General features: G+C 47.8%; 3 protein-coding genes across 5 annotated transcripts in view; all 3 read left to right on the plus strand.

The window, feature by feature from the left end:
* CUNH19orf38 (chromosome unknown C19orf38 homolog) overlaps positions 1 to 18,741 on the plus strand; it is a 28,776-nt gene extending 10,035 nt beyond the window's left edge. The window contains exons 2-9 of the mRNA XM_051196801.1: positions 3,744 to 3,840; positions 6,082 to 6,384; positions 11,445 to 11,540; positions 14,362 to 14,389; positions 14,912 to 14,955; positions 15,388 to 15,456; positions 15,549 to 15,586; positions 18,306 to 18,741. Of these exons, the coding sequence (XP_051052758.1) occupies positions 3,798 to 3,840; positions 6,082 to 6,384; positions 11,445 to 11,540; positions 14,362 to 14,389; positions 14,912 to 14,955; positions 15,388 to 15,456; positions 15,549 to 15,586; positions 18,306 to 18,407 (723 nt within the window). The 5' untranslated portion in view covers positions 3,744 to 3,797 and the 3' untranslated portion in view covers positions 18,408 to 18,741. The remainder of the gene's footprint in view (positions 1 to 3,743; positions 3,841 to 6,081; positions 6,385 to 11,444; positions 11,541 to 14,361; positions 14,390 to 14,911; positions 14,956 to 15,387; positions 15,457 to 15,548; positions 15,587 to 18,305) is intronic.
* Dnm2 (dynamin 2) overlaps positions 1 to 21,516 on the plus strand; it is a 165,511-nt gene that overhangs the window by 94,817 nt on the left and 49,178 nt on the right. The window lies entirely within an intron of this gene.
* The window catches only part of Carm1 (coactivator associated arginine methyltransferase 1), a 49,773-nt gene continuing 48,804 nt past the window's right edge, over positions 20,548 to 21,516 (plus strand). For 2 of the 3 annotated variants that reach the window (XM_051196797.1, XM_051196798.1), the window contains exon 1: positions 20,551 to 20,889. In XM_051196797.1, coding sequence (XP_051052754.1) covers positions 20,667 to 20,889 — 223 coding nt within the window. In that variant the 5' untranslated portion in view covers positions 20,551 to 20,666. Of the gene's footprint in view, positions 20,890 to 21,516 lie in introns of all 3 variants that reach the window. The other variant, XM_051196796.1, reaches the window with a different exon arrangement.

Here is a 21,516-nt window from a genome sequence, read left to right on the forward strand (position 1 = left end):
TTTGATTTTGTTTTGACCTAACTTCTCTTGTTCTTTTCTTTTATCCCAAGACAGGATTTCTCTGTGTAGTACTGTAGTACTGGCTGTCCTAGAACTTGCTCTGTAGACCAGGCTGGCCTCGAACTCACAGAGATCCACCTGCCTCTGCCTCCCAAATGCTGGGATTAAAGGAGTGCACTACCATCACCAGGGTATTATTTTTTTTGGGGGGGAGAGGGTTCTGACTGCCCTGGTTCTTACTTCATGGAACAAAAAAGTATTTAACTTATTTTTTATTTTACAAGGATCCACAGCTGAGAAACTTTGAAATATTAAAGAGAATCCAAAGTTTTTAACTTTGGAATTTCAGAGATTTATGATGTTTTAGAGAAACTCTGGACATTTTAAAGAGACTGAATTTTAAAAGTGTCTGAATTTGTAAAGACTATGGGTCTGTTAAAAGTTGAAATGTGAAGCCAGATAGTGGTGACACATGCCTTTAATACCAGCACTCAGGAGGAAGAGGCAGGCAGATTTCTGCAAGTTTGAGATCAGTCTGGTCTACAGAATGAAATTCATGACAGCTAGGGCTACACAGAGAAAACCTGTCTTGAAAAAACAAAACAAAAAGTTGAAATTTTTATATTGTGATACTATGTGCCATCTTGGGAACAAGTGAAAAATACAAAGTTCTAGTTGAATGTTGATGTGTCTTGAGTGTCAAGTTGACAAGGGGTCAATTGTGCTAGCTAGTTTTAATGTCAACTTTATACAAGCTAGAATCATTTTAGAAAAAGGAATGGAATCATAATAGAGAAGATGTCCCCAACAGATTGGCCTACGTGCAAGCCTATAGTTCACTTTCTTGATTGATGACTAATGTGGGAGAATAGAGCCCAGTGTTGGTGGGGCCACCCCTGGGCTGGTGGTCCTGGGTTCTATAGGAAAGCAGGCTGAGCCAGCCAGTAAGCTGCACCCTCCATGGTGTCTGCATCAGCTCCTGCTTCTAGGTTCCTGCCCTGCTTGAATTCCTGTCCTGACTTCCTTTGATGATGGTCAGTGATATGGAATTGTAAGCCAAATAAACCCTTCCCTCCCCAAGTTGCTTTTAAGTAATGGTATTTCATCACTGGAATAGAAACCTAAGAAAGCAGGAGTGCACCAACTTGGCACCATGTTACCTTCCCAGGCCTACACTGTTATAATGGCCTTTCCTATTTTATTCCTGGACAAGTTTTTTTCTATCACCTTGACTAGTCTTGCTAGGGATTAAAAATTTTTTTGTAAGTGTATGTGTATGTGTGTGTCTATGTGGTGTGAGACCTTGTGCCCTAATGCCCACACAGAGGTCAGAGGATGGCCTGTGGTACTCATCCTCTCTTCCACAATATGTATTCCAGGGATGAAACGTGGGTCACTAGGCTCAGTGACAACCGCTTTTGCCTACTAATCCATCATAACAACCTTTTAAAATTAATTTTTTCTTTCTTTTTTGTTTTGTTTTGAAGACAGGGTTTCTGTGTAGTCCTTGCTGTCCTTGAGAGCTAGGATTAAAAGTATGTACCAGCCACCACTGCTGGCCTTGTTTTTTGTTTGTTTGTTTGCTTTTTTAAAGAGTTTCTCACAGAGCTGGAGAGATGGCTCAGTGATTATGAACAGAGGTCCCTGGTTCAATTCCCAGCAACCACATGGCAGCTCCTTGCTGTCTAGAACTCCAGTTCTAGGAGACTCAACACTCCCACACAGACATACATGCAGGTGATGGTAGAACTTGCCTTTAATCCCAGTATTTCTGAGGCAAAGGCAGGTGGATCAAGAGAGAGAGAGTGTGTGTGTGTGTCTCATTATGTAGTTCAAGTTGTCCTGTAATTCACTATGTAGACTGCCTCTCCAGTGCTGGGATTAAAGGTGTGCACCATTATGCCCAGCAAAAGGTTGTTTTTTTGTTTTGTTTTGTTTTTTTGTTTTTTTTTTTTTTTTGAGACAGGGTCTCAGCTGTAAAGCCAGAGCTACACAGAGAATCCTGACTCAGAAAAGAAATTAAATTAAATATAAAAAAAGAGACAGGGTCTCCCTTGTCTTGGTCAGGATATAGCCCAGGCTTTGCCTGAGCTGAGCCTGGGAGGTGTTTCTTTTTCAGTGTGTTTTTTTTTTTTCATGGAAAAAATATTTTGAAATTATTTTAATTTAGAAATAGAAAACCTCTTAGGGAGGAGGAAGGGAAGAAAAAAAACCCCACAAAGTATCCAGGTAACAAAAACCCACAAAGTATCCAGGCAACTTTTTACTTCATGAGCTTTTCCCACCCTCATTTGCTCACTAGTTCCCATGAAGAGAGAGCAATCAGCCACCCACAATAATGTTATTAATAGGAATATGGATCAGTTTCACAAAGAAGCCAACGAATCCCACGATAGCAAATCCTATGGCTGTGGCCATGGTAATCTTCTGGAATTCTTTCCTATCAGGTGGTGCATCTTTTAACCAGCCGAATTGAGTCCTTGACGAACTGCCTACTTGGCTCAACAAACTGCATTACCTGGTCCATGACTGGCTGTTGCAGGGACGTCGGTTTGAGAAGATAGAGACATGTAGCTTAGAAGAGGAGTGAGCCCCTTTGGTGTGTTTTATGGGTGTTTTGCTTGCATGTGCAGCCTGTGTGTAGTGCCCAAGAATCCAAAAGAGCAGCCATGAGGGTCCTGGGAACCAAACCCAGGAGCTTTGGAGGGGCAGCTGGTATTCTTAACCACAGAGCTGTCTGTCTCCAGCTCAGGATGTTTCTTTTTCCTGTGATAAAAACTACCAAGATAACTCACAGAAGGAGGTATTTATTTGAGGTTATGGTTCCAGAGGTAAAATCCATGGGAGCTCATGTGGTAGCTAGAACCACAAACAGGAAGCCAAGAGCAAACTGGGAATGGAGGCATTGGAACTCTCAGAGCTGCCATCAGTAGCACACTTCCTCCATCAAGGCCATGCCTCCTGAACCTCCCAAATAATGCCACCAACTGCAGTGTTCAAATGCCATAGCCTTTGGGGACATTCTCCTTTAGAACACCATAATGATCAAAAAGTGCCCCCTACTGTAGACTTTTAGGCATATTTTAGGATTGATTTTGGAAACAAAATAAAATATTTCAACTTGGAGGTATATGGACTGTACAGGAATTTACACAGCCAAGTTTCACATTTTCTATCTGGGAAGCCTTGAAGCCTTTATCTAACCCTGCAAACCACTACGTGTGGAGCTCCTGAGAGCTAGACCAGTCTCCCACTTGCCCAGCCCCTCACTGGGGGGAGTCTAGGCAAGCATTCCTAGGCCTAGGAGCCAGGCCCCTTGATTAAAACATTGCATTTGCTGTCGTGAGTTCTGATCTAACTAATATTCACTACTCTTGACCCTCTTTAGAGCAGCTGAGACATCACAGTACTCAGATCTTGCCTGAGGACACTCAGGTTGAGTTTTGACCCCTAGATGCCACATCATTTGTTTTTTGCCACTGGTTGGCATGTCTTGGGGGGAGGCTTCCCTCATAGCCCACTGACCGACACTTGGGTTAGAGGGAGGAAACATTTTCCCCTGCAGTGTAGAGAACTGTACCCAGCCAAGCTGCCTAGCAGTGGCGGGTGACTGGTTGTGTTTGAGGAAGAGGTGGTGACAGAAGAGTCTCTTCTGGTATCCAAGTGTATGTGCAACTTCCTGCCACTGAGGAGGAAACAGTACAAACCAACACTTGCTTCTCCTTTCTCCACTGTGGTCTTAGGGCTGGCAGGGAGCCCCACATCCTTGTGACCTCAGCCAGCTTTCCCAGCCCTACATGGAAAGAGAGATGCCCTGGACCATTCTGCTGTTTGCATCTGGTGAGTCTGAAGCTTGCCCTTGGGGGAAGCACCCAGCTGCCCTTCCTCCCTGTCCACCATGCTGCCCTCTGGGGCAGAAAGCACAGTGGGGCTGCCCTCTCCAGTTGTTAGATGAGTCGGATCCCCACAGAGTCAGCCTAGAGCCTGGGAAACGGCTTGATGGCCAGCCTTTTCACCTGAGCTTTCTCAACCCCTTTGAAGTTTTATAAAAATATCAGCCCACCAGTTCATGACTCAGCCCACTTGGCTGAGGCTGTGGCACTCCAGGACTGTGGCACTCAGAGTAAGGGCCTTGGGGACGTGTGATGTTAGGACAGGTTGGCTCAGAAGTTCCTGTGGAGTTTGTCTGCAGGCGTCCTGCTCAAAAGCCTAGGGACATAACACAGGGTGGAGTGCCTACCTGGGATGTATATGGCTTTGTGTTTATTTATTTCTTTGTTGAAAGAGGAGCTGTTAAGATGGCTCAGGGGGTAAAGGTACTTGCTGCCTAGCTTGATGACCTGAGTTTTATCCCTGACCTTCATATGGTGGAAGGAGAGAACCAACTCCTGCAAGTTGTCCTGTGACTTACACACACATACCACAGCACACACCTACACAGAATGAATAAAAATTTAGTTTAAAAAAAAAAAGACTAAACAAGGGGCTGGAGAGATGACTCAGCAGTTAAGAGCACTGAATGGTTTTCCAGAGAACCTGAGTTCAATTCCCAGCATTCACATGGCAAAACACAACTTTCTGTAACTCCAGCCCAAAGTGATCTGGCACCCTTTTCTGGCCTCCGCAAGGACATGCATGCAGGCAAATCACTCATACACAGAAAATAAATTTTAAAATGGATTGCCTCTGACTTTCTGGTCAGGAAGTTGTGACAGACAGACAAGAGACTGGTCCCTTCCTACAGAAGACCCACTCCAACCCCTCCCCCAACACCAAGAAGTAAGGCAGATTCCTCTGCCCTCCTGTCTTACTCTGCTCATCCTTCACTAACCACATGAACTCACCTCTTGGATTTTCTTTTTCTTTTCTGGTCTTGTGGATGAACCCAAGGTCTCTCACATGCTTGGCAGAAGCACTGAGCCACACCCCATACCCTCACTGGGGGACTCTAGGCAGGGGCTCTACCAGGGCTTCTTCCCACAGCATTTCCTCGTTAATCTTCCGAACAGTCCTTCTGCACTAGGAAAGCTCAGATTATATGTCACCTCTTTTGGGAAGGTCTCAGAGATGACCCCAGTTCACATGTAGCCCTTCCATTACCACCACTCCTCTTGGACTTTCCTGAGGTCAGCACTCACTCATGTTTGTTTCCTTTCTGCCCTTACTGTTTTCTGTGTATAGGTGATTTGCCTACTTGTATGTCCGGGCATTATGTGTACCTGTGGAGGCCAGAAGAGAGCGTTAAATCCCTTTGGACCTTAGTTCAGACTGAGATGTGAGCTGCCATGTGGATGCTGGGAATCACACCCAGGTCCCCTGGCAGTGCAGCCAGTGCTCTTAACCACTGGGCCCTGTCTTTAACTCCAGCTTCTGTTCATTTCTATAGTACATTGCCTTGTCCCTAGCAACTACAGCAGGGTCTGATACATATAGTATTGTTGATGGAACAGCATTGTATTGTTTTATGATAATCACTACCACTGTCAATAAAATGACTTAAATGATATATTTGGGGACTGGAGAGATGGCTCAGAGGTTAAGAGCACTGGCTGATCTTCTGAGGGACCTGAGTTCAATTCCTAGCACCCCATGGTGGCTCACAACTATCTAAGTTGAGATCTGGTGCCCTCTTTTGGTCTGCAGACATACAGGCAGGCAGAATACATAAATACATAATAAATAAATCTTAAAAAAAAAAAAAAGCTGGGCAGATTAAAGGTACACACCTTTAATCCCAGCACTTGGGACAAAGAGGCAGGCAGATCTCTGTGAGTTCAAGGCCAGCCTGATCTACAAAGCAACTTCCAGGACAGGTTCCAAAGCTCCCTGTATGGAAAAACCAAACTAAACAAAACAAAAAACACAAAACAAGGATTACTGACACACGTGCTGGGCACCTAACCTTCTATTCTTCTAAACAGTGATGAGTGTTTAGGAGTCACCAGTGTCTTGCTACTAACATTAAGGCTCAGGGGATCTACAGAAGGTATAGATCCCCAGCGCGCATGCACACGAACACTATAGAATAGGTAATCTGGTCCCACGAACACAGCCAGCTCAAACTGTCCTTCTTCATTGCAGGCTCCTTGGCCATTCCTGCACCATCCATATTCCTGGTGCCCCCCTACCCTAGCAGCCAAGATGATCCCATCTACATCTCGTGTACAGCCCCAGAGGACTTCCTAGGGGCCAATTTCACCCTGTTCCAAGGGGGAGAGGTGGTCCAGCTTCTGCAGGCCCCCTCAGATCAGCCTGGTGTGACATTCAGTGTGACGGGCAGTGAGACTGCTGGGGGGAACTTCCGCTGTCAGTTCAGTGTGATGGGAGAGCACAGCCAGCCCCAGCTGTCAGACCACAGCCAGCCAGTACATGTCTCCTTCCCAGGTAAGACTCCATGGAGAGCCCAGGCCAGTCTGCCTGTGCCCTCCCTAGGATGCTTTGGTGCAAGTCCAAGTCTACAGATCAGTAGGTCTGAAGGAAAAGAAGCAGCCACCTGATAGATACCCAGGACTTACAGCAGAGAAATGGTGTGGAAAGGCACTAAGACTGGAAGTTGATTTTGTGTGTTTGTTGGAGATCCCAGGAAGGCAGCAGCTCAGTGATCAAGGAAGAGCATGTGCATTGTGTCAGGGAGGTGACCCTGTATGGAATAGGGGGCCACAGCAGACATCTGAGTGAACAGAAGCCCTGGGAGGCCTCATATCTGTGTACTTTCCCTGAGACGGAATGGGTTTGCTTGATGAATCTGGAGCCCCATGTATGGGCTTAGGGGGAACTGAGTGCAAAGTGTAGTATGTGACAGGCAGCCAAGCCTCTCACAGACAAAAACAGAAGGCTCAGTGTGTGTGCTAGAGGCAGCTTGCTGCCATGCCTGACAGCTTGGCTTCAGTTCACCCCTTAGATTCCACATGGTGTAAGGAGAGAACCAACTCCCAAAAGTTATCCTCTGACCGCCACATCACACACATGCTATGGCATATGCACACTGTCTCCCCATGCTCAAAATAAATAAAAACGTAATTATAAAATTATTATTATTATTATTATTTTTTTGGTTTTTTGAGACAGGGTTTCTCTGTGTAGACCAGGCTGGCCTGAACTCACAGAAATATGCTTGCCTCTGCCTCCCAAGTGCTGGGATTTAGGGCACACACCACTACTACCTAGTTTACTAAATTATTTTTAAAGAGCAAGATCAGGCATGTAGCACAAACCTATAATCCCAGCACTCTGGAGACTGAGGCAGAAGGACTGCCATGAGTTGGAGGCTAGTCTAGGCTACATAGCAAGACTCTATCTCAACAACAAGTAGAAGATTTATCATGGTGGTGGACCATAGTTCTCCCAACACTTGGGAGGGGGAGGCAGGAGGATTAGAAGTTCAGGCCACCCTTGAGAGTGAGGAAGAGGCCTCCTGGGTCTCTTCAGGACCCCATACCCCACTGAGAGTCCTGCTGCCCACTATGTCTGCAGGTCGGTAAGGCCTCTGGCTTCTGGGCCCTACCAGCCTGAGTCCACTGTCAATGGCTCCCTTTCTCACCTGGGCCTTGTGGTCTTGCAGCCAAAAGATAAGACTGCCCCTCCTGCCACAGATGTGAATGAACAAGACCTAACCTTATGAGATAGCAGTCATCTCTCTCCTGTCAGCTGAGATCAGGAGCCCCAGCTCCACCCCACCTCAGGTTCCTAGAGTCCTTCCTCAATCTTTTGCAGACAAGGACTTGTGAAATGCCCATTCTTTACTTTTTAAAAGAAAATTTTAAAAGAGACTTAGGTGGCCAGGCTAGCCTCCACTTCCCAGTGCAGCTTCAGATGACCTTGAGCTCCTGATCCCCCTGTTCTCATCTCCCTAGTGCTTTGGGGACAGGTATGTCACATGCTCCCTTGGAGCTCCTGTCCTGAGGGATGGCTTATAGGCAGACATAGCAGCCCACTGTACGGCCAGGGTAGATGACATTGCCTCTTTAGTACCCAGACTGGAGCCACAAGATAAGTGCAGGTTAGTGAGATTTTAAAAACCCTCATTCAAAGGCAGGCAGCAGTGTTGCATACCTTTAATCACAGCACTAGCAACACAGAGGCAGGCAGATCTCTGTGAGTCTGAGGCCAGTCTGGTCTACAGAACGAGTTCCAGGACAACCAAGACTACACAAACCCTGCCTCGAAAAACCAACAAAACAAATCAAATATGAAAACAAGAACAACAACAACAACAAAAACAGAACAAAAAACCCATTCAAAGCCAGGTGGTGGAGGCCCATGCCTTTAATCCCAGTACTTGGGAGGCAGAGGCTGGCAGATTTCTGTGAGTTTGAGGTCAGCCTGGTCTGCAGAGTGAGTTCCAGGACAGGTTCAGAAATTACAGAGAAATCCTGTCTTGAAAACAATAAAAAACAAACCAACAAACAAAAAAACCCCAACCAAATAAACAAACTAAACAACAAAACAACCCCACCCAAAAACATTCAATATGGTTTCAGCAGCTAGATGAGAGCTAAGACGGGGAGATTTGTGCAAATAAGAGGTCAGCCTGGGCTATATAGGGAGTTTGAGTCTAGCATGGCCTACACAACAAGATTCAGGCCTTCCTGAGCAATGGAGCAAGATCTAGTTTTAAAAAGACAACAAGGAGAGCTAGCTCAGCGTTTTGGTGGATGGCTGCTGTTTCAGAAGACCTGGGTTCAGTTCCTACTTGGTAACTCACAACCACAACTTGAATCCATGGAGACCCACTGCCCTCTTCTGGCCTCCACAGGTACTGCATGCAAGTAGTACACAGCCAGCCATTCATGAAAGCAAAATACCCAAACAAAAAATAAATAACCAGGGCTGGGCGTTGGTGGCACATGCCTTTAATCCCAGCATTCGGGAGGCAGAGGGAGGAGGATCTCTGTGAGTTCGAGACCAGCCTGGTCTATAAGAGCACAGTCTCCAAATCTACACAGAGAAACCCTGTCTCGGAAAACAAAAAAACCAAACCAAAACAAAAATCAATAATAAAAATAAAAATAAAAAATAAATAGCTAATTATTACAAAAAAAAACATAGCTTGGCTTGGTGGTGCACATTTCTAGTCCCTAGCACTCACAAAGTAGAGGCAAATTCAAAACCAGCCTGGTCTACATATAGAGTTCTAGGCAAGCCAGGGCTACACAGTGAGGTCTTTTTGTTTTGTTTTTGTTTTTTTTTTTCAAGAAGGGTTTCTCTGTATTTGCTTTGGAGGCTGTCCTGGAACTAGCTCTTGTAGACCGAGTGCTGGGATTAAAGGCGTACACCACCACTGCCCAGCATAGTGAGGTCTTATCTCAAAAACAAAACAAACTTGGCAGCAGATGTGGCTACATGGCTAGAGCATTTGCCAGGCATTCTCAAAGCCCCGGGTTTTGTACCTAATCGTACCTAACATGGGCACATGCCTGTCATCCTAGCAGAGGCAAGAGGATCAGGGATTCAAGGTCATCCCTTACTATACAGCAAGTTTGAGGGCTGCATGGGACACAAATCTCCCTATTGGAAAAAGGGAAAGGGCATGCAAAAGAAAGAGATGAAAAAGAAATTGGATTTACCCACAAAAGGTTTTTGTTGGTTCACTGAAGGTGCATTATGTAAATTCAGACACGGCTAGAATTATAAAACCAAAGATGTACATAGTAAGAGCCTATCTCAAACAAACAAAAACCAAAACGGCAGGAACTCCATGTCAGCTTGCCCTCCTTCCCTGACTCATTAAGGATACCTTTCCCTTCATGGTGACGTAACCCTGTCCGGCAGCTCTAGGCACGTGTCTTGGTGCTCCAGTGCCAATTTTAGCCTCAGAGAAATGAGCCTTTAAAATAGCTTTTCTAGCCAGGTGTGGTTGCACATGCCATTAATCCCAGCACTTGGAAGGCAGAGGCAGGTGGATTTCTTTGAGGTCAAGACTAGCCTGGTCTACAGAGTGAGTTCCAGGACAGTCAAGGCTACACAAAGAAACTGTCTTGAAAAAAAAAAAAAGACTTTTATAAAAGCTCTTCTAAAATTAGTATTTATGTGCATGAGCATTTTTGCCTGCAGCTATTGAATATGTACTACATGTATGCTATACCAACGAGGCTGGAAAAGGGTCTTGTTTTATTGGTTTCTTGAGACAGGGTTCATATGACTCTACCTAGTGACAACCTAGTGACAAGTTGATATAAAACTAGCACAGCCATCTTGCCAGCTCTAAAATATCTTTTCTTAAATTGTGTTTTGCGACAAGGTCTCATACTGTAGCTCAGGCTAGTCTCAATCTAAATGTAATCCTCCTGCCTCAGACTGCTAAGGGCTGTGATTACATAGAGTCCTTTTTTTTTTTTTTTTTTCCTTTTCTTTTCTTAAGATAGGGTTTCTTTGTGTAGCCCTGGCTATCCTGGAATTCACTCTGTAGACCAGGCTGGCATGGAACCCACCTGTCTCTGCCTCTCAGTTGCTTGTATTAAAGGTGTGCACCATTATGCCAGGCTCATAGAACTCTTTTTAAAAATGTTTTCATGGAGGGTGGAGAGATGGCTTAGCATTTAAAAGGACTGGCTGCTCTTCCAAAGGACCCAAGTTTGGTTCCCAGCACCGACATCAGGCAGTTCACAACTGCCTGTAACCCCAGTATGAAGAGAACTGGCACCATTTTCCAGGATCTGTGGGCACTAGAATGTATTGCACAAGCCTCCATGCGTATAAATAAAAATACAAATAATGTTTTCATTAGCATGTATTAACTATACACAACATATATAAATGGATACACACCACACACATTCTCCATTTGTCAGGTCACCTAGATAGTTCAGTAGGTAAGGACATTTGCCCTCAGAATCCATCTCTGGGATCCATATGATGGAAGGAGAGAACCAACTCCTACATGTTGTCCTCTGACTTCCATGTACATAACTGTGGTGTTTGTGTGTGTGTGAGAGACAGATAGGCTAAATAAATGTAATAAAAATTTTAAATTACCATTCTTTATTTTTCTCTTGATTTTTCAAGACAGGGTTTCTCTGTAGCTTTGGGGCCTATCGTGGAACTCACTCTGTAGACCAGACCACAAATTCACAGAGATCCACCTGCCTCTCTACCTCCTGAATGCTGGGGTTAAAGGTGTGTGCCACCAATGCCCGGCTTTTTTTTTTTTTTTTTTTTTTTTTTTTTGAGTGTGTGTATAGGTCATTCTGTATCCTAGGCTGGCTTCAAGTTCTTTAGAACATGTTAGCCTTGAACTCAAAATGCTCAATTCAATTTTCCAAATGCCCAGAAGGAAGAAACTTTCTTGCTGGTCCAGAAGTCCTCACTGGTGGCTAACTGACTATGTACAAGTTTCCAGGCCCACCTACACTCAAGATGCTTGGCTGGAGTATCTCTTGGGTGAGGGTTGCCTGTTCTCCTGCCCTCCCAGCTCCTTCACCTGCCCCATTCTCTTCTCCCTCTAGTCCCTACCTGGATCATGGTGTTCTCCCTGAGCCTGGCTGGAGCAGCCCTCTTCCTCACAGGGCTGGTGGCTGTCGCCGTGGTGGTGGTCAGGAAAGGTAATGGGGCATGCAGCAACAAGGCCAGCTGGCAGCCTCCAATACTCTCAGTCTTCCTTTTTCCTCTTTTGAGCAGGGTCTCACCGTGTGGTCCAGGCTGCCCTGAAATCAATCACCATGTGGTCCTGGCTGGCCTGGAAATCACAGAGAGTCACTGCCTGTTTCTGCCCTTGGAATGCAGGCATTGTGCCACCATACCCATTTCCTTTTCTTTCCACTTCCCCTCTCCCATCCCCCGCCCCCAACCCCATCATGTCATTGAGGCTAATGGTGAAATCCTGTTTATTCCTGGATTTTTCTTTCTTTCCTTTTTTTTGGGGTGTGTGCACACGTGTGTGGCTAGAACTTGAAATCCTCTTGCCTCAGCTTCCCAAGTGCTATAATGCCACAACTATTTTACTTTTTTTTCATTTTATTTATGTATATGGGTGTCTGACTGCATGCATATATACACACTACATGCATGCAGTGCCCATGAAAGCCAAAACAGGGCATTGGATACCCTGCAATTGGAGTTACAAATGGTTGAGCCAACATGTGACATCTTCCATTAAGATGGGTTCTAAAAACTAACAACACATGACACCTTCCAAAAGATAGGTTCTGTACATTGACTGGGAAAAGCAAGCTCATGATAAGGATCTGAGGGAAGATCAGGTGTAGTCTCAGCCACACTGATGCCACAAGGTCACACACTATTAACCACACCCATCCCAACCTCAGCCTGCTGGACTGAAAGCAGATTATGCATCCCTTCCTTTGCAGAAATAACCCTGTGTGTCCAACACACCAGGTTCCCGTAGTGCTCACCTTGAGCACGAGATCTTCCATGGGAATTGAGCCTGGGGCCTCTGGAAAACCAGCCAGCACTCTTCTCAACCATGCATCATCTCTCCACCTCACCAGGACTGGTTGTTTTCAACCCATGTTTTCAAGAGCATAGAGACAGTCTAGGGAATTCTTTCACCAGAGTTCAGAAGTGAGGTGACAGGTGAAGGGAGTGGGGACTGACATATGGGAACCCTGGGTACTCTAGACTGTTTCTAGATGATCCCCTGAGGCCTCAAGATCAATGGAGGTTCAAATCTCTTGCATAAAAGCCATAATGGGCACACCTGTTATCCTAGCACTCACTAGTTGAAGGCAGAAGGATCAAGAGTTCCATGTCAGCCTCACTATATAGCAAGTTCAGAGATGAAAGTCTAGTCCCATTTATGTTCAACCATTCCCTCCAACTGTTTCTAGAACTTTCATCCTCTAAACCAGTGGTTCTCAACTTTCTTAACGCTGTGACCCTTTAATCCAGTTCCTCATGTTGTGGTGACCACAACCATAAAATCATTTTCATTCCTACTTCATAACTGTAATTTTGATACTGTCATGAATTGTAATATTAGAAGAAGTTAGAGGTCCACTGCTCTGGACTCTGTACATGAGACAGTGGCTCTGTTCACTCCACCCTCAGCTCCTGGCCACAATGGTGACTCCTTTCTAAACAGACTTTACTTACTATTATGGGGAGGTGTGTGCACCTTGCAAGATTCCGTTCCCTTTTTTCACCATGTGAGTACCCAGGATCCAACATAGATCATCAGGCTTGGCAACAAGTGTCATTACCTGAAGAGCCATCTCCCTATCACACCCTCACCTCAACCCCAACCCCCACTTTTGACAGGTATCATGTAGCCCAGGCTGGCCTCAAAATCACAGAGATCCACTCACTGAGATGCCACCACCACCCAGCTTGAAATTCATAGTTTTTAAGAAAAACAATTTTGCTGGGCAGTGGTGGCACACACCTTAAATTCCAGCACTCAGGAGGCAGAGGCAGGCAGATCTCTGTGAGTTCCAGGCCAGCCTGGTTTACAGAGTGAGTCCCAGGACATGCAAGGCTACAAAGAGAAACCCTGACTGGAAAACACAAACACACCCCCTCCCAAAACAAAAACAACAACAAAAAGAAACATAAGTAACCCTCCTTTCTTGCCTCTGCTTTCAGTTTGCAGGGATTACAGCAGTAAGCCACCACATTAGTTTTTTTGTTTTTGTTTTTTTAATGAACATACATTTATCTTAAGTCAAACCACAAAAAAGTAAGAGGCAGTAAGATCGCTCAGCAAAGATGCATACTTCTAAGCATATCTACCTAGATTTGATCCTTGGGACTCATGTAGGATAGCTGACTCCACAGCTCTAACCTTTCCTCTAACTTCTGCATATGCCCTATGGTGTGTGTACCCACACCCATTCAAGAACATGCATACATAGAGTAAATAAAGGTTAAAAAAAAAACCCACCTAAAATATGTCAGGTGAAGTGGTAGTACACACCTGTAGTCCCAGATCTCAAAAGGCTGATGGAGGATTGTGACTTAGAGACCCACCCAAGCTTGAACCTGTCTCAAACAGATCAAGGGGCAATGTCACACACCCATAATTCCAGCATTTACCAGGTACAAGGAGGACCAGGAGTTCAAAGCCAGCTTTGGCTACATAGTGAGTTCAGTCTAACTATGAGAAGGTGAGCATGCTAACGTAAGTTTTTAATCCCTGTACTCAGCAGGCAGCTCTCTACCTACAGTCTAGTGAGTTCTAAAACAACCAGGGTTACATGTGAAACCCTGCCTAGGAAACAAAACCACAAAAACAAAAACCAAGAAAGCTCTGTATATAGCAGCTTTTGTACTTAGTAGCAGATCTATGTGGATGAGGCAAGACTGGGTTCCACAGAGGTCAAGGGAGTTGTTGGTTTCATGGGTGTAGATATTTCTCAGCAGCTACCAGATCCAGAATAATCTAACCAATGTCTGTGTTTCTTCTAGCTAAAATAAGGAACTTACAGAAGCAGAGGTGAGACCTTCCAGGATGGTCTTTGAACACTTCATTGGCAGGGCAGACCTTCATCCTTTGCAGTGTTCTCTGGTGGGAGGGCTGACAAATGCATGGAATATGTATTATTTATTGAGTATTGCTGGGTGCCAGGATACTCACCACTTCTTCCCAGTGGTCCAGATGAACCCCATTTTCCAGATATGAATACTGAAGCCTGGATTCCAGTCACATGGGGCTAGGCAGCCAAGCTGCCTTACCTCCAGCTCACTACTGCCTGCCACAATATTGTCTCAGAAATGTAGATATTTGAAGTGGCATTCTTCAGGATTCTCACTGGGATTGTGCCATGTTAGACTTTCCTTAGAGGTGTCCCTAGTTGTCACTCAGTGTGATGACTAGAAAGAGAGTGCAGGCATTTGTGATGATGGGTAGGGGATGAGCAAGTGGTAAGAGCCAGCTATAGCAGGTGTCGCTGGGGAATGTTCTTGAACAAGAGTCCTACCCTTCAGGAGGCATCCTTTCTTCTGAATCCTTTTTCAGAGAGCGTGAATCCTGCTGGGCTCAGATCAACTTCACCAACACAGGTCTGTTATGCCCTCCGTGATACTCTGGGTGAAGTAAGCTTCAAAATCCTGTTGCTATTTGGACCCTTTCTATGGCCTCTTGTTGCTTGGGGTCCAAAACTGTCCCCTCCTGCTTCAGGAAATCTTCCCTGGTTCTCTGCACAGGCTCTGTGCTGTACTTCTGTCAGCACACTTGAGAGGTCAGAAGTGTTTGTATATTTATTTACTTGATCATGATTTATGAGTGTGCTGGAGCCAGCATGCCACAGTTCATGGGAGGAGGTCAGAGGAAAACTTGCATGAGTCAATTCCTTCCTTCTACCACGTGGGTCCTGGGGATTGAATTCAAGTCAACAAACTCGGCTTCAAGTGCCTTTACCTGCTGAGCCATCTCACTGGCCTTCCCAGTCTGTTCTATACAGTGAGACCTGTGCCGTCCCTCTATGTTCACAGCTTACTCTGTGGTGGCTGCAAAGAAGCAGGAGAGAATCCCGGAATTTGGACCCCAAGTCTTTCTGCAGGGTGGGTTCTGGGCGTTGAGCCCTTGGAGACAGGAGCAGGTGGGTGCAAGGCAGGGGCCCCACCCTTTGCTGACTCTGTGCTCTTTGTTTCAGACATGTCCTTTGATAACTCTCTGTTTGCCATCTCCATGGTGAGTAGCTCTTTTTCTTAGTCAAGTTTCCTGAAAACCAACCAGCTAAGAGGGGAAGTGTCAGTGGGAATCCTCTGACTCTGAGCTTGAGAACCAGGAAGAAGCCCAGAGTCACCAAGAAGCAGCCTGGGGCTGCTTATGAGAGACTAGGGGATCACAGGGCCATATTGTCACTGGATTGGGTTCAACCCTTGAGAATGGTGAGAAAAGGTTTGGGGTGACCCCGCAGCCTCTTCAGTTCCCCATGGGGAGCCTCGTGGCACTCTGATATGCTCTTGTTTCTTCCAGACAATAAAAACAAAAACTTATTTTCAAGTCAGTATAGGGGCTCACTCACTCCTCTAATCCCAACACTTGGGGGAGGTGGAGACAGAAGGACTAGAAGAGGGCCTTCAGTTTGAGACTAGCCTGAGCTACCCAGTGAGGTATAGGTCAACCTGGGCTACAGAGTCCCTATCCCCACACTTTATTTATGGGGTACCACAGCATTACATGTGGTCAACTTGCTGAAAGTTGGTTCTTCCTTCTACCATGTGAGCTCCAGGAATCAAATTCAGGTCATCAGATTTGACCAAAAGTGCTTTTAGCTGCTGAGCCCTCTCACTAGCCTGAGTTCCCATCTTAAAACAACGAGGAGGGTAAAGTGGCACACACCTTTAATGCTAGCACTCAGGAGACAGTGACACATGGATCCTTGAAGTTTGAGGCTAGGCTGATCTATAGAGTGAGTTCTAGGACAGCCAGAGCTACACAGAGGAACCCTGCTTCAAAAAGACAACAAAACAAAAGATGGACACAGTTGCATTGGTAGAATGAGAGCCTAGTGTATGAAAGCAGGGGTTCCATACTTGACACCACATACACAAAGAAAGAGGAGTGAAGGAGCTGGGGAGAGAGGTTTGCACGGGCCTGTTACATCTGTTGTGGCTTCAGCTCTTCGACAATTCCTGTACTGTGCAGGACATGGTGGCTAACACTTGGGAGGCTAACGCAGGTAGACTGCTGCAGGTCTGTCCCAGTCTGGGGCAGCCAGGACCATGCAGCCCCTAAGGCTTTTTTCTGTTGTTAGGTTTGGGATGGATCTTGTTTCCAGACAGGTTGGTCACAAACTCACTATGTTGCTGAACACCTGATCATCTTATAGCTACCTCTCAAGTGCTGTGATCGCAGGTGTGCACCACTATATTCTTTTTTTTCTTTTCTTCTTCTTCTTTTTTTTTTTTTTTTTTTTTTTTTTTTTTGAAACAGACTAGCCTCGAACTCACATTGATCCTCCTGCCTCTGCCTCCCAGTGCTGGGATTAAAGGTGTGTGCCACCAATGCCCACCTGCACCACTATATTGTTTATGTGGTGCTGGGGATGGATCCCATGGCTTCCTACATGAGGCAAATATTCTGCCATATGTGTCACATGTTTTACTTACTTTTGAGACAGGGTCTCAGTATGTAGTCATTCCTCTTATTGTTCCACAGCTGTATAAAACACTGCAACACACACACACACACAGAGACCCCTACACCTGTCTTGGGCTGAGTATATACTAATAGTCTCAAGCCCTATTTCCTGCTTTTCTTGATTTGCCTATTCTCATATGAACAATATATTTCTCCTTCTGACTGGCTAATTGGCTAGTTCTACCTCACATAGTAACCTTAGGTTCATCCCATTATTTTAATTAAAAAAATTTTTAATGGTGTTTTGCCTATATGTGTGACAGTGTTGGATCCTGGAGTTACAACAGTTGCAAGCTGCCAAGTGATTGTTGGGAATTGAACCTGGGCTCTCTAGAAGAGTAGCTAATGCCCTTAACTGCTGAGCCTAATCTCTAGCCCCTATTCTATTTTTTTTTTTTTTTAAGGAGGAGCTTTCTATGTAGTCCTGGCCACACTGGAACTTAGAAACCCTCCCTCCTCCCACTTCTATGTCCTAAGTGTTGGGATTAAAGGTGTAGGCTATTAGACCTGGCTTCTTTCTTTAAGACAGGGACTTACCAGTTGGGGAGTGGTGGAGTATACCTTTAATCCTGGCACGAAGGAGGCAGAAGCAGAAAGATCTCTGTTAGTTCAAGGCCAGTCTGGTCTATATAGAGAGGAGTTCTTGACACACACACACACACACACACACACACACACAAAGTCTCGGCATTTAGCTGGTTGGCCCCGAACTATGTAGATCAGGCTGCCTAGAAATTTACGGAGACCTGCCTGTCACCATTTCCTCTGAGTGCTAGGATTAAAGGCGTATTTCCCTGGTGTATTTCCCTTTTACAAACAAAAACCCTGTGTCTAGACAGGGATCTTACTGGGGTCATTGGTTAGGGAAGACCAAAGCTCTGAGGGGACCTCAGCCTGCCTCAATCACCTGGCTTTAGTTCCTGAAAGGTTTTGGAGGAGCCCGGATTGTGGGGGGCAGTATACAAAGGTGAACTGGCATATCAGGTGCCAGCCACTTCATGGACCTCTTTTTAGGCCCACAGTGCCTCTAGGACATGGATACTATCAACTGAAACTAAGGCCTAGGAGAGTGATGCCAGGCTGCTAGGGAATAACAGAAGTGGGAAGTGAGCCCAGGTCTGTGGCCCTTCTTCCTCAGCTGAGAGAGGACAGCAGGGGCACAGCCACTGGAGGGTGAGATACAGGGACGAGAGGACTCGGAATAGGGGGACTCTCAGATTCTTACATCCCACATCATTCAGTTCTTTTTCTTCCATGGACAAAGAAAATGACTCAGGAAGACCTGGACGAGCATCAAAAGAGGCCCACCTCTACATCCTCCTCTGCGGCGCTCCCTGAGTTCAGCACTTTCCGGACCTGCCAGTGAGGCAGAGGAGCGAAGACTGCTTGTTCTCTGTCTCACTCCTCACAGCTGCACAAGCCGAACATCTGTCCAGAGACTTGGTAGTGGGGAGGGGTTAAGCCAAGGCTTTCTAAGAGGATAGACTGGCCAGAGGAAATGGACTTCCGGTGTTGTGACCTTCATAGAAGACAAGAGAAATAGGTTATCAGTCTAGAGGCTGGAAAGAAAGCCAGAGCCGCTTTGTAGATTCCCTGGATTGGTCAGATCCCATCTGGACACCCAGTCTACATTCTGTACCTCTTCTCCTGTGCTTCCCCAGCTGCACCCAACTTTCAGACTGGGTTTTTTTTTTTGGGGGGGGGGGTTCTGCTGTTTCTAGACAGGGTCTTACTGTGTAGCCTTGTCTGTTCTGAACTCACCATGTAGACCAGGTTTGCCTCAAACTCACAGAGATCCACCTGCCTCTGTTTCTAGAGTGCTGGGATTAAAGGTGTGCACCACCATGTCCAACTTTAGGATGTTTTTGCTGTTGTTGTTCGAGGCAGTGTTTTTCTGTGTAGACCTGGCTCTCCTGGAATTTACTCTGTAGACCAGGCTGCCTGACTCTGCCTCCCAAGAGCTAGGATTAAAGGTTCACACCACTCCAGCCCAACAGGGTGTATGTTTTCTTAGTGACACAATTTCACCTTGTAGCTCAGGCTGGCCTGGAGATCACATCATCCTGTTTCTGCCTGATTATGGGCTTGTACCATTGGAGGTGGGAGGCTTGGGAAGAGGCTAGCTCCTGTTAAAATAACCCTGAGGCCTCAGGTAGTCTTTAAATGTGGGACTGCATGGCTTGGGGGATGGGGAGGGAGATGAACTGACGATGTTGGAGGTACCACACCATTGAACTTCAGTTAATGTGGTGTATGAGAAATGTTTGAGGGAGCAGGAAGGGAATGGAGCATTGTGGAGACCAGGAATGTGGGAACAAATGCGTCTTAAGAACCAAGAGTAAATTAGAGGTCCCAAAGGGCCCACCAAAAAGTGAACAGCAGAAGACACTGTTGAACACATTATCTAGCCATTACTGGAGGGCCTGAGAGTGAACTGGAGAGAAAGCAAGGTCCTGTGGAGAAGCTGAAGAATTCCCTCAAAGACTGAAATTCAACGTGAATGTCAAAGTGGGACTGTGGGTCAAAGTGCTTTTATAGTAGAGCAGTATGGGGCGGGGCCACAGGCAGGGTCCTGTCTGCAAGCCTGCCCCTATCACAGGTTCTTTCTCTACCAGTGAGAAGAGAACAAGGGTGAGCGCCTCGCTAAGAAGGTCGGAGACTTGGCTTGGGGGCGTGGCCGAGCATCAAGTTTGGAAACCCTTCTAATTCCCCAGGCCCAGAAGCGGTCATATGCAGGACCCTGGCCAGGAAACGCCCGGCCTTCCCGAAGCAGAGCACCGCCCCTGGACTCACGCTTCTGCCCCACCCTCAGAGCTCCTGCATTTTGCTACTAACCGCGGCCCTTCTGGGGCGGAGCTAGCTCTCCTCGGGGCGGATCCTAGCGGCCGAGCGCCTACTCACGCCCGAGCGTGGTCGTTCATTGGACGCCGGTCTAGGGGCGGAGCCCAGACTTCGAGGGGGCGTTTCTTCTTAGTCGGGCATCGGTCACAGACTCAAGGTCCTCTGCCTTTCTTGAGCCACTCCATCATGCTACAAAGCATGGTCGTTCGCGTGCAGCAGGCCTGGGGGCGGGGCGTGGCCGAGCGGCCGGGAGCTGCTACAAAGCGCGGTGCTTCACAAAACGCCGTCTGGGGGCGGGGCCGTCTGGTCCTTCCGGGGGCGTGTCCGACAGGTCAAGCACCGCCTCCTGACGCATGCCCTGCCCATCTCTCCAGAGCAGCTGCGCTGTGGCACAAAGCGCCGCTTCACACACAACGCGGCCTCGGGGCGGAGCCTAGCCCCCTTGGGGGCGTGCCATAGCTATAAGCACCGCCTCTCGACGTAGGCTCCTTTACCCGGCGTGCCGGGGCGGATAAGCCACCTCACAAAGCGGCGACCGTTCCCGCGGGGTGGGGCCGGCCCCACCCACGTCGTGCTCGTTCTCGCCGGGTTTCCTCTAGCGCCAGCAGGGGGCGCTGCGCCACCAAGCCGGCCCGTGGCGGCGGCGGCGAGGCGGCGCGTGGCCGGCAGGCGGCGCGCTGCCAGGCTCGGCCTCGGCCTCGGCCTGCGCGGCGGCGGCGGCCTGGGCCCGGGTGCGGCGGTGGCGGTGGCCGTGGTGGCAGCGGGGCCTGGAGCCGGACCTAAGATGGCAGCGGCGGCGGCGGCGGCTGTGGGGCCGGGTGCGGGGAGCGCGGGGGTGGCGGGCCCGGGCGGCGCGGGGCCCTGCGCGACAGTGTCGGTGTTCCCCGGCGCCCGCCTCCTCACTATTGGCGACGCGAACGGCGAGATCCAGCGGCACGCGGAGCAGCAGGCGCTGCGCCTCGAGGTGCGAGCTGGACCAGATGCGGCGGGCATCGCCCTCTACAGCCGTGAGTGCCGGGGACATCCTGGGGACGGCGGCGCACGAGGCCGGCAGCGCGGGCGCCGGGGGAGGGGGCGGGCGAGGGGACTCGGGCCGAGCCAGTGCACGCGGCTCCCTAAGCCCGCCGGCGAGATGGCAGAGAAGGCGTGCGCGGGGACCAAGGAGCCCGAAGAGGGGCGCGGGAAACAGTCGGGAGCCTGAGATTTGCGGGGGGGGGGGTCGTGGCAGGAAGTGGGGCCCCGAGGATTCAGGGGGGGGATAATACAGAGGGGACTGGAGAGGGAGCGATTGAGGGGGCTCCTCAGCGGGTGTGGTTTGTAGATCTCATCTCAGGGGACATCCTCTGCACACGCACAGGGACATTTGAAAAGTGGCTTTCAGTGTGGAGCTCCTGGAAGACTGGGTGCCGCCCTTGTGGAGGAGGACTTGGAATTTCGGACCACACACACACACACACACACACACACCTCGATTGGTAAACTTTAGAACTGGTTACAGAGATAAAGATTCCCATCCCCATCCCGCTTGGAAACGAGGAAGAGGGGAAGGCCGGTTTGCTGATGGCCGGCTTTAGAAGTCAAGAGGTAACTCCACCTCCCTCGACACGCGCCTCTTGTCTTCTTTTTAAGGACGT

The sequence above is a fragment of the Phodopus roborovskii genome, unplaced genomic scaffold, assembly GCF_943737965.1.
Source record: "Phodopus roborovskii unplaced genomic scaffold, PHOROB, whole genome shotgun sequence".
Taxonomy (NCBI): Eukaryota; Metazoa; Chordata; class Mammalia; order Rodentia; family Cricetidae; genus Phodopus; species Phodopus roborovskii.